Source organism: Rhinoraja longicauda, chromosome 28, assembly GCF_053455715.1.
Source record: "Rhinoraja longicauda isolate Sanriku21f chromosome 28, sRhiLon1.1, whole genome shotgun sequence".
Taxonomy (NCBI): Eukaryota; Metazoa; Chordata; class Chondrichthyes; order Rajiformes; family Arhynchobatidae; genus Rhinoraja; species Rhinoraja longicauda.
Window position 1 is genome coordinate 22662487 of NC_135980.1, and position 12836 is coordinate 22675322.

Consider the following 12836-nt stretch of genomic DNA (forward strand, 5'->3'; position numbering starts at 1 on the left):
AAAGCCTAAAGTAAACTCATGCTTAAATATATAACAACATTATTTTCATATAACTAGAGCTTCCAATCCGAGTTCTGACACTGCTTACATTCAAAGACGATAAAAATGTTTGTCTTGCCTTTGACCACTTACCGTTATCCTGGATAATGCGTTTGAGGTAGTCTGCCATCAAATTTCTCAGTGCTCTTTTATATGGCAAGCCCATTCGATGTGGAAACACAATCGCCGTATCAATCACTGTGCTATGCATAAGCTGAAGGGAAAGAAAGACATTGTATTGACTCATTACTATACCACATCCATTCTCCACCTATTAATTCAGTGGAATTCATGAGAATTGAACTCCATTTTAAATCTTTCCAGCCAAATTATAGTTGAATGTACCAAGTTACATTAACAAAACCTCAACTTGTATAGCAACTTTAATATAAAATTATCATGCCAGAATGTTTCTGGGTGGTTATCAAATACAATCTAAAATCAAGATAAGCAAAATATTTGTCCAGATTTTAATTCATTTTTTTCAAGATGCAAGAGAGAGTGATAGAAGTTTAAGAAGTGAACTCCAGAATTGACCAATTAAACAATTGAAGGCGTTACAACTAAATAATTAAAGCCAGTAATAAAGTAAGAGTTCAGAAACGTGAGCAAAAACCTAAAATCTAGAACCTAGCGTGTGTGTTTGTATTTTTGAGAGTTTCAAGGGAGGCTCTCTGCCTCAGAGCTCAGCAGAACAATGGGATACATGATCATCAGTCCATCAACTGAGTCACAATGGTTATGTCAGTATCTGCTCAATTGCCCATCATTAGACTTCATTTTTATCATCATAAAACTCAATACATTCCAACTCAACGATAAATTCTCACTTCTCCTGCACTTTTGATTTACTTGAGTAGAAGCTTGTTATATTTACATATTTCAACTAAGTAATTTATCATAATCTATAATGGAACATTGGACAATAATACTTTCATGTAGTTACAACTTAAATTCCTTTTCTGCTTCATGTAATTAACAAGGACTATAACTTTTAAATAGGTTTTCTTATTGAGAATCATCAAATTAAGGTTAACATTAAAACTGAAGTCTGCAGTACATCATGAAGCTTCCCACACTATACTTTTCTAAATAACAATTCCTATACAATTATCATCTTGCTGCAGAAAGTTTACAACAATTTTTTTTGATAGGCACTGCATCGTTTGCCTGAAGGGATTAATGTAAAAATTAAGTTTTAACGAAAACAACATACCTTTAGTGCAAATAAATCACTTTCCAAGCTGTGCCCAATTAATATGGTGGTAGCACTGAACATATTCAGTAATACTGCCTGTACATCACGGATCGTGATTGTTGTGTTTGCCATATCCTCCTCTGTTACACCAGAAAATCTACATGAACACAAAATTTTAAGATCCCTGGTTATACATTTGGATGGGCGGATATTTCGTTCCCATCTATACCAAGACTCTGAAAGTTTACTTCTTGCATGGATGTAATTTATTCATGCGAGACTTTAGAGATGCGGCTAGGAAACAGGCCCTTCTACCCACCAAAGTCCGCGCCGATCAACGATCACCCTACACACTAATACACTAGGGACAATTTTAGAATTTTTACCTTAGTCAATCAACCTACAAACCTGTACATTCTTGTAATGTGGGAGGAAACCAGAACACCTGGAGAAAATCCACGCAGTCACAGGGAGAAAGAACAGACAGCTCCCACAGTCAGGATTGAACCCAGGTCCCTGGTGCTGTAAGGCACCAATTCTGCTGCTGTGCCACACCGCCACACTGGAGTGCAACAGAATGATTAAACTACACCCATGCATGTAGTGAACTTTCAAATTGGAAATATAGGAGTGAACACCAATTTTCAAAAGCAAGACATTGAACTAAATAATCTAGATGAACTAAAAGTGCTTTAAAGGACACCAAATTTTGAAGGCAAGCAGCGAATGCATTTAACAGCAGTGTATCTAGGACTTGAACGTGCATCTGATCATCAAACAATCTGCCAGAACATAGAGATATTAAACATAGAAACATAGAAAATAGGTGCAGGAGGAGGCCATTCGGCCCTACGAGCCATCACCACCATTCATTGTGATCATGGCTGATCGTTCCCAATCAATAACCCGTGCCTGCCTTCTCCCCATATCTCTTGATTCCTCTAGCCCCTAGAGCTCTATCTAACTCTCTCTTAAATCCATCCAGTGATTTGGCCTCCACTGCCCTCTGTGGCAGAGAATTCCAAAAATTCACAACTCTGGGTGAAAAAGTTTTTTCTCACCTCAGTTTTAAATGGCCTCCCCTTTATTCTAAGACTGTGGCCCCTGGACTCGCCCAACATTGGGAACATTTTTCCTGCATCTAGCTTGTCCAGTCCTTTTATATGTTTCTATAAGATCCTCTCTCATCCTTCTAAACTCCAGTGAATACAAGCCTAGTCTTTTCAATCTTTCCTCATATGTCAGTCCAGTCATCCCAGGGATCAATCTCGTGAATCTATGCTGCACTGCCTCAATTACAAGGATGTCCTTCCTCAAATTAGGAGACCAAAACTGTACACAATACTCCAGATGTGGTCTTACCAGGGCCCTATACAACTGCAGAAGAACCTCTTTACTCCTATACTGAAAACCTCTAGTTATGAAGGCCATTAGCTTTCTTCTCGTCTAATGAAAATTTCTTTCAGTTCCTCCACCCCCCTAGATCCTCTGTCCTCCAGTACATCTGGGAGATTGTTTGTGTCTTCCTTAGTGAAGACAGATCCGAAGTACCTGTTCAACTCTTCTGCCATTTCCTTGTTACCCATAATAATTTCACCTGTGTCTGCCTTCAAGGGACCCACATTTGACTTTGCTACTCTTTTTCTCCTAACATATCTAAAGAAGCTTTTACTGTCCTTCTTTATATTCTTGGCCAGCTTCCCCTCGTATTTCATCTTTTCAGCCCGTATTGCCCGTTTTGTTACCTTCTGTTGTCCTATGAAAGCTTCCCAATCCTCTGGCTTCCGGCTACTCTTTGCTATGTTATATATCTTTTCTTTTAGTTTTATTCCATCCCTAACTTCCCTTGTCAGCCACTGTTGCCTCCTACTCCCCTTAGAATCTCAGAGGATTGTGGGGCTGAAGAGTGTTGCAAAAGTGGATGGAGATGAGGTTTTGACAGGAAGATTTTTTCAATTAAATCAAGGCAATAATGGCTCAGGAACTGAGGGAATAGAGGAACACTGCAGAGCTTTGGATGAGCTATGATTTGTAAATGATGGAGAAGGAGGCAAAAAACTAGAAGAGCGTTATATGGTTGATTGCTCAATTGACAAAAGCACAGTTTAAGGATTCTTCAGCAGATAGGTTGAGTCAGGGGCAATGATAGTCAATATTGTCGATGTGAAAGTAAGTGGAATGAGAATTGGACAGAATATTTCCCAGAAGCCGTACTCAGGATCAAAAAGAGATGGTAAGGCTGTAAACAGCCTGGTTTCAGCTATGATACGGAACAGGGAGGATATAGGCCACGTCGAGACTAAAGACAATTTTGATCGTCCTAATTTTCAATTTGAATTTAAGTCTTAAAAATATTCTTTCCAGATATTCTTCTACATACAGTGCCCAAGTAAGAATACTGAAATAATAATTCAGTGTTCTCCTTGGGCACCAACTATCTCTGCTGATTTAACCCCAGTTTAGGTTTCAGTTTAGGCCTATTCCAATAAGATGTAGAAAATACCAAGTGATGAGCAGATTTTCACGAAAATTACGTGCAATTTAAGGTCTAACTTTTGCATGCACCTGGAAGGAACCTCCGGGTAGGATTTTGGGTATACTCCAGTAGAGTATAAAGGATGCTCAGAAAGGTATAACAAAACAATATATTCAGCGCATTCAGGAGATGTCTAATGTATTGTGGCAATGTGGAGCTAAATTTATTTCATAATTTAGAGGATTGATCCCATTCTCATCAACATTTCGGGCAGCATGGTGGTGTAGCAGTAGAGCTACTGCCTTACCGCACCAGAGACCCGGGTTTGATCCCGACTATGGGTACTTGTCTTTATGGAGTTTGTACGTTCTCCCTGTGACCTGTGTGGGTTTTCTCCGAGATCTTAGGTTTCTTCCCACACTCCAAAGACGTACAGGTTTGGAGGTTAATTGGCTTGGTCTAAATGTAAATTTGTCCCTAGTTAATGCACGGGAGTTGCTGATCGGCGCAGACTCTGTAGGCGCAAGGGCCTGTTTCCACGTTGTATCTCTAAACTTAACTAGATCTTCCAAATCGCTTTTCAATAACAGATTGCTTTAAATAGGGTTTACAAGAAATCACACAATGTTGAAGGTAGCAGTCATACTATCAAGCAAGACATTGAACCAGTTCTGAATTTGACACTATGTCTGACTGCTGAGTTAGTCAATTACATTTCTTACTACTAAACAACACATGTTTGTACAGTACAAGGTGTAATTATTTTGTCCATGGGACTGATCAGTGTGAATACAATCAATACGAGTACTGACAGCACAATTAAACTACAGTCATGCAAGTAGTAAACTTTAAGAACTGAAATATAGGAGAGTGAACGCCAATTTTCAAAAGCAAGATATGAAATTAAATCATTAAGTTTATATTAAAATTTGTAATTCGGAAAGTCAGGGTTTACATTAATGCCCTAACAGTTTAAATATAAACTTTAAATATTCTGGAAAGAATCCAGGTGCTAAGGGGAAGCATCCAAGTATCACTTTATAAGAAGCTTTTCATTTAGTACAATATTTTGAGGCCCCAATTTTAGACATGAAAATAAAATATGCTTTACAGAATGACTAGTAACCCTGCTGTTGTGGTCAGTCTTCAGTATTGTAACTAGCCCCTGGCACTATTTCAACCACGATAGTCGAAGTCTTAAAAAGGTAACTGCAGAAAGCATTTATCATTCTGAGCCAATTCTAAGATGTTGCAAAGAACCTCAACTGTTGACTCGATAACCTACCTGGTGTTATAATCAACGACCTTACTGTCCGGTTTGACAAATGTATCGTACATCACCTTTAGATCAGAGTTTACAACAGTCAATCTGCTCAGCTCCAAACCTTGCTTTGTGTAGCACTAGAAAGAAAATAATAGATTAATATTAAAGAAATATTAAAGAAAACAAATTATTATATCATGAAGGTTTCATATGCACTCATTTATGTAACAATCCTATAAAATATAATATTTTGAACACCTACAAAACTCCAATACTTGCTCAGGATTGATATCAATGTGGGTTCTTATAACTTATCAGCATTTCTTTCTTCAAAAATTTGGGCATTGCACCAAAAAAAGTGATTTTAAGCAAAAAGTCATCCCACAAGTCAACTGAAAATAAAGTTTAAAAAATGAACCCACTGAAACATTAAAGTAATTGTTATTAGTAACTCAAATTGTTACTTAACGCAGCTGGTTCAAGACATTGAAAGGACTAAATGTTGATGTATACCTCTAGCTCTTGCTTTCTGCATTTCAAATACACTGATGATAAAACAGCCCTTCTACTTATTTGTGCTCCAGAGCCTGTCTATACTGTTTTGTTCAGTTTATTACTCTCAACTAAGCCAAGCTATGTTGAAGACTGCTTGTTTAAGATTATGGTAAGTGCAGAATTACAAACCCAGCCACATCAATATCTTATGTAGATTTCTTTAAACCCTTTGGTTCCACTTTTCATGCAAGAACACCTAACCTACTCTTAACATGATGACATAAATTCACTAGGTTAACTTTTAATTTTTCCCCCATGTGGGAAATAAATATAGTTGATCTACAAGTTTAGTGATTTGGTGCAACGTAATTATACTTCTTTTGACCCCGTTATATAATGACGATTAATAAAGTAGTAGGTCCATATTTTCTACCATTTCACAATCCAGAGCAAAGATCCCTGGGTTTTCATCTGGTGGCATTGCTTTTTCAAAGGTCTTCATAAAGCCAGCTAAGTTTTCTTTGCGACCATCCTGAACATGTTGCTGCAAATGGAATACATTTTCTGTATTATCGCTGTGTGCATAATAGTTGTAACAAAACATGATACAGAAGAATCAAAATGTTAATATATTAAACATTTTTATTGTTTAGTTTAGTTTCCAGGAAATCTTAGTTCTTTTGTTCTTGTGCAGTTTTTACTGTTAACTGTCACAATCCGGATAAATCCAGAGGTTAAAAGATGGATCAAGTTTACAAAGTCTGCCTCATTGGAACAAACACTAGCATCCCGACTGCTGTCATGTGATAGAAAGTCACCCATTTATATGGAACCTTTCGCTCAAGACATCTTAAAAAGCATTACAGACAAATTAATAGTCATCTGAAGAGCTTACCTTCGCTGTCTGACAGCCTGGAGATCCTATTGCTCCTGCACAGCAGTTGTACTGTGTTTCCCAACCACCAGGTACTGCAGCATAAACAAGATTAGAAAAGAGTCTGGCTTTAACAAAACCATAGAAAATCAAGGATTTCTTTAGACTTCCGCACCAAGAATCAGTATGCACATAAAGTACAAATATACTGAGGTTGATGCTTTTTACTGCGTCATGGTTGGAAATGTGACTGTGGAAGTTTGTTACTGGGGAGAAAGATAGTTTGATGGTTACTTTGTTCAAGCACCTTCTGCGAGCTATGGACCTGGATAGTTTGGTGGGGGAAATGGAAGTAAAAGAATGAAAACTAGTCAATTAGTGGGCAGCACAGTTGGTAAAGCTGCTGCTTCATAGCCTAAAGACTTGGGTTTGATCTTGACCTTGTGGGTCATCTGTGCAAAGATTGCACGTTCTCCCCATGATCATGTGGGTTTCCGCACACATCCCGTAGCGCAGACTGTTTTCCAATTGGGGAAGAGAATCCAGAAATCGGAGGTGCAAAGGGATTTGGGTGTGCTGGTGCAGGATGCCCAAAAAGTTAATTTGCAAGTCGAATCGGTAGTAAAGAAAGTAAATTCAATGCTAGCATTTATTTCAAGAGGGCTAGTATACAAAAACAGGGATGTAATGCTGAGGCTCTATAAGGCATATTGTGAGCATAAGGAATATTGTGAACAATTTTGGGCACCATATTGGAAGGATGTGCTGGCTCTGGAGAGGGTTCAGTGAAGGTTTACAAGAATGATCCCAGGAATGAGGTTAACCTATGATGAGCGTTTGTCAGCACTGGGACTGTACTTGCTGGAGTTTAGAAGAATGAGGGGGGACCCCATTGAAACATACAGAATAGTGAAAGGCTTGGATAGAGTGGATGTGAAGAGGATGTTTCCACTAGTGGGAGAGTCGAGGACTCGAGGTCATAGCCTCAGAATTTTTAAGGCAGCGATAGATAGATTCTTGATTAGTACAGGTGTCGAAGGTTATGGGGAGAAGGCAGGAGAATGGGCTTAGGAGGGAGAGAGAGATCAGCCATGATTGAATGGCAGAGTAGACTAGATGGCCGAATGGCCTAATTCTACTCCTATCACTTGACCTTATGATCCCAAAGGCGTGTCTGAAGAAGGGTCTCGACCCGAAACGTCATCCATTCCTTCTCTCCAGAGATGCTGCCTGTCCCGCTGAATTACTACAGCATTGTGTCTACCTTGGGTCTTTAGGTTAATTGGCCTCCAAAAATGCCCCTAGTGTGTAGGGAGTGGATGTGAAAGTGGGATAACATAAAACTAGTGAGAACGGGTGACCAATGATCAGTGTGAACTCAGGAAACCAAAGAACCCATTTTAATGGTACATCTCCAAACTAAATTAGAAAATTGATTCTGGTATTTGCTTTTTGGTTAACTACTTGGCTTCTCGCAAATAAAACTTTAGATTTTATTGAGGTTTGAGTAATATACACTTTTGTGGAGAGTTGATTATTTAAAGTGAGGGAATCTTGGGACTATTTAATTAAAAATACTGTCAGGCTGACAATCAATACACAAAATATTGATCTTCTTACTATCCATCAAGAAATGCAGATTAGGATGATTTAGTACTGACACAAACAGTTAAACTCAATCATGGTTTTAACAATTTCCTTGCAGATTTACCAAAGGATCAGAGTATTACTGTTCAGTTTATATGGAATGCTCTTCATGGAGAAACTTGACAGAGGTTTTCAGATAATGATAATTTCAGATAAAATTGAAGGGTCTCGACCCGAAACGTCACCCAATCCTTCTTGCCAGAGATGCTGCCTGTCCCGATGAGTTCCTCCAGCATTTTGTGTCTATATTCACATAATGAAATGGCTTGCTGAGATATATGTAGGGAGGCCGTGCCCACCTGTTTGAGGTGCTGATGGATTGAGTAAAACTAAGATTGACACACATAAATCTAATAAGGAACTAAGGGAACACGGTGGAGTGTTGATATATATTCTGCGATGTATCCAAGAATTATAGGGATATGGAAAAGGTTGCTATTGTATAGTTTTTATTTCCTCAATTTAAATTTCCTTAACTTACCTTTCTGACGACGCATCCGTCCCCAGTGGTAGTTGCATTCTTCTTTCCGTATACAGTTCCCACTAACAGAAACAGCATATTCAGCTCCACAACGGCTGCAGATCCTTAAGGAAGCTAAATGTAAGGAAACAAACTTGAAACACCTAGACTTTGTGACACTTTAAAATGTAGTTTAGAGACACAATGTGGAAACAAGCCTTTCGGCCCATTGAGTCCATGCCGACCAGCGATCCCCATACACTGCACTATCCTGCATACTGTGAACAATTTACATTTTTTTAACCAAAACCAAATTAACCTAGAAACCCGTACGTCTTTGGAGTGTGGGAGGAAACTGGAGCGCCCGGGGAAAACCTACGCGATCACGGGGAGAACGTACAAACTCCGTACGGACAGCACTCGTAGTCAAGATTGAACCTGGGTCACTGGTGCAATAAAGCTGCAACTCGATCGCTGTGCCACCGTGCCCCCCCACCCTCATACAAAAATATCCTGGAATTTACTATAATCATGTCGCAAGCCAGTATGTTTTTTCAATTTTAAATGATCTCCTTTCCTGAAGACGGCTCACAATGAGATGCTTCCACGGGTTATACATTCCCATGGCTCTTCACTCAAGTGAAGGTTTTTCATGCCCATGCCTAGACTGCAAGGTCAGAAGGGTATTCACTAGTAGGGCAATAGATTCAATCATCCAACACCTTCAATTTCCCAACAGAGGGCCATGAATACCTTTATGGGAAAATCAGATTGCCAAAGGAGGTGGATTGAAAAGTTTAGAAGGATGCAAAGAGGCGCACAATTAGCAGCACTTCGGGGGGGGGGGGGGGAGAGGAGGGGATGTGGTAGATTCTAGAAAAATCAGGGAATTGGAGAATTTATCAACTAATTTCTTGGCACCGAGTTTTAGAGTGATGAGTGAAAACTCAAAAGATCATTTGGATTTCTAAGTTTTAATTCTTGTTGAATAAGGGCATTGGTAAAACTATCTTGGTAAAATTATATTGGTAAAAAGTATGAAAACGCACACCTCCAGATTCAGGGACAGTTTCTTCCCAGCTGTTATCAGGCAACTGAACCGTCCTGCTGCAATCAGAGAGCAGTCCTGAACTACTATCTACCTCATCAGGAACCCTAGGAGTATCTTTGATCAGACTTTACTGGCTTTACCTTGCACTAAACACTATTCCCTTATCATGTATCTGTACACTGTGAATGGCTCAATTGTAATCATGTATCGTCTCTCCACTGGCTGGTTAGCACGCAACACAAGCTTTTCACTGCACCTCGGTACACCTGACAATAAACTAAACTACTGATAATGTAACTTTGAATTGGTTGCTTAGTTATGACAAATATTTCAATTTTCACAGTGGGTCAATTAAGGTAACTGAAAGGAGGATATTAGATCTTTTGTTCATTCATTTTATTTTAGTTTTATTAAAAAAAAACAATCTCACCAAGAGGTATACTTTTACTCACGGTCAAGGATGTTCCTTTTTTCATTCTGATTAAAAAGCACTGCAACACCCGGTTTCTCTGCATGGGGCCTCGGATAACAATTCTCTCGCAATTGTTCTTCGGTTAAAATATATTCACTTAGCCTGTTGTATAGCATAGCACCTGCAATGAAAGGAATTGGGAGTAATTTAATATTTGAAGCTCCTTTACCATAACTCCCAATTCCTTTCATTGCTATGCTTCAGGTCCATGGAAATGACTCGCATGACATGGAGCAATATTTACCCAGCACTTTGGAGTACCAATTCAAAATAGGAATAGGACTACACTGATGTAACAGAAGGAGCTTCAAGTTTACACATTACTGTATATAATATAATATATTTGTATATACTGTATACAAATATAATATAATATATAACGACTGCCTCAGTCTACTGGCTATTGCAATTGTAATTGGGCAACAACTAGAATTTTCACACAGATATTTAATCCACGTAATTGTAAATGGTGAAGATTCTTGGTTGATGATATGCAGGCTGTAGTGATGGTTGATAGGCAGCAAGACCTCTGCTTGTTTAAGAGGCAATGAGTTGTTATGTTCCAGGGTCTATTTCTAATGCCCACCTACTCTAGAGAGAAAAAAAAATTCAATTCAAGTATCGACATTTACTTTTGTAATCTGTGGAACAGGTTGAAATGTTTGCATATAGATCTTCAGAAACTTGCACCTCCAACAAGGCCAACAGTAGTGAGTTTTAAATGCGCCAGCCCAATAAAGCCCTGCTGTAAGTGAGAGCAACACGTGAAATTTAAACCTTCCATCAGGCTAAGAATCCACCTACACTATCCCCATTAAAATGAAAGAGCTGCACAGAACCAACACGTACAAATTCCTAATTTGAAAATGACTCGAGCTGGTGCTCTCTAAACATTAATCCCAAATGATATAGATTGGTAATTTTAACAGCCACCACACTGTGGGGCTATGGGACAAAAATATGAAGAGAATGTTGAAGGTCACATGGGTTAGATGTCTGCAAAATTTGCACCTGGGGTTCTCAATTTCAAACATAGAGCAAGTTTCCACTATGCTTTCCAACATGTTGTAGTTCATGCATTCATGAGCCCATGATGACTGATACAATGACTCTTTAGGTTTTTGCTCATAATCCTCACAATCTAGAAACAACAATGTTTAAGACGCAGAGAGCCATCTGCAAGAAATTTAAAAAAAAACACTACTTCTAAACACTGCAGGCAGTAGACTTTGCTGCATGTGTGGTCAATAGATGCTAATCACAGCATGCACCAAAAATCACAAGATTGACCATTTTGTCTCTTGAATCCATTCAGTCATTCAATGAGACCTACAGTAACTCAATACACTCACATTTTTTATTTGTTTTATTTAATAAAATGTCAATACTCGCATTTAAAAGGAATAATTAACCACCCTGCGTTTGCAACTTCAATCCTAAAATACCCGACACTATCCCTAGTTCTTGACCCGTCATCACAATATATATTTTTTTTAATCAATCGCATTAGTTCTCTTTAATATCATGAAAACTTCAATTAAACAATCCTTAACTTTCCCTGTTCTGGAAATTCTACCCTGGCCCTTGTCTTCCAATATTTTTGTAAAGCTCCAAATACAATTAGCCTTGAATTATTTTCCACACATCCTTGATATTTTAATTGGCCATCTTCACGGTCCTTCTTGAAGTCATCTCTGCTGCAAATCTTGAAGGCACTCTTTTCCATCTCCTTTGATCCAAAATGAACAACTTTGTATTAACCCATGTTGAAATATGTTAACCATAACCTATTCAATACATGAATATCTGTGCAATTTTAAGATTTTATTATTTCCTCTCCTTGCAATGCTATTTAAGCATATCATTTGGTCAACCTGCATTGGAGGCTTCCCACCTCTTTAACCAAATTAAACGGTTGACACCATAACACAGATCTTTGCCAGACACCACAAGTAACCTTTAAGTATTTGATCTTATTCCCTACCCTGTCTCCTGGCCCTTGCATAATTTTCCAAAGGGTCTACATTTGGCTTCAATTTTAGCAAAAAATATCTCTGGCTAACTAATCACATTGATCTGGTTCTCCCCATACACTGAACAACAAATCAATATGAAGACATTTTATAATCTAAAGGAAAAATCCTGAATTGATCGAGCTTTGGGATTAGAGTAGGGTTTCTGCAAATTCAAATCTACATTTTCTTTTAAAATGTTTATAGACTCTTCTGAATAAACAAGATTTTAGATAGATGGATTACAAATCATAATAAATTCTTTTCATTTGGCCAAGTAGACTTCATTCATCATGTGAAAATGTCTTCAAACCAAGTTGCTAACCAATGCACATGTGGAAGTTATTTTAATTCAACTGTTTACATCTCCATTTTAACAGCATACTCAAGCCTGGCAAACGTCCAACAAGTTGCCAAAAACCAAGGGTGGGTTATTTTGAGGTTTGCAGTGGTAATCTGTTAAGAGTTTAAAAACAAAAATGTGCCGGTTAGCAAAATACCGCATTTATAAATTTACTTTGCTTGTTCATCTAAAACCACAATCCTCTACAAGGAGTTGGTGCCAAATGGGATCTCAGTCCACAGTGACAGAGCGCCTAATACAGTCCAATCCACGAATATGATCAAATACTTAAAGGATCATTGGATCCTAAAGTATCTGATCTGGCTGGCTTGTGTGTTGAATGGGGTAGAGGTGAATCGGCTTTATAGGCAAAAGATCTTCTGCGAGAGCTACTTTAATTGGCAGTCAGCTTTAAGCTTCCAAACAAATTCTTCAATATTTAGAAAGCGTGCCTTTTAAATCTTTATGGTCACGATTAATAAACCAAGATGAGAAATGGGCCCAG

The 12836-nt window shown here is 38.4% G+C and overlaps 1 protein-coding gene across 1 annotated transcript in view; it reads right to left on the bottom strand.

Moving 5' to 3' along the window:
• The window catches only part of rexo1 (REX1, RNA exonuclease 1 homolog), a 61175-nt gene that overhangs the window by 4721 nt on the left and 43618 nt on the right, over window positions 1–12836 (bottom strand). The window contains exons 9-15 of the mRNA XM_078423599.1: window positions 9957–10097; window positions 8475–8588; window positions 6368–6441; window positions 5906–6016; window positions 4999–5114; window positions 1256–1394; window positions 133–253 (exon numbers count right to left, since the gene is read on the bottom strand). Of these exons, the coding sequence (XP_078279725.1) occupies window positions 133–253; window positions 1256–1394; window positions 4999–5114; window positions 5906–6016; window positions 6368–6441; window positions 8475–8588; window positions 9957–10097 (816 nt within the window). The remainder of the gene's footprint in view (window positions 1–132; window positions 254–1255; window positions 1395–4998; window positions 5115–5905; window positions 6017–6367; window positions 6442–8474; window positions 8589–9956; window positions 10098–12836) is intronic.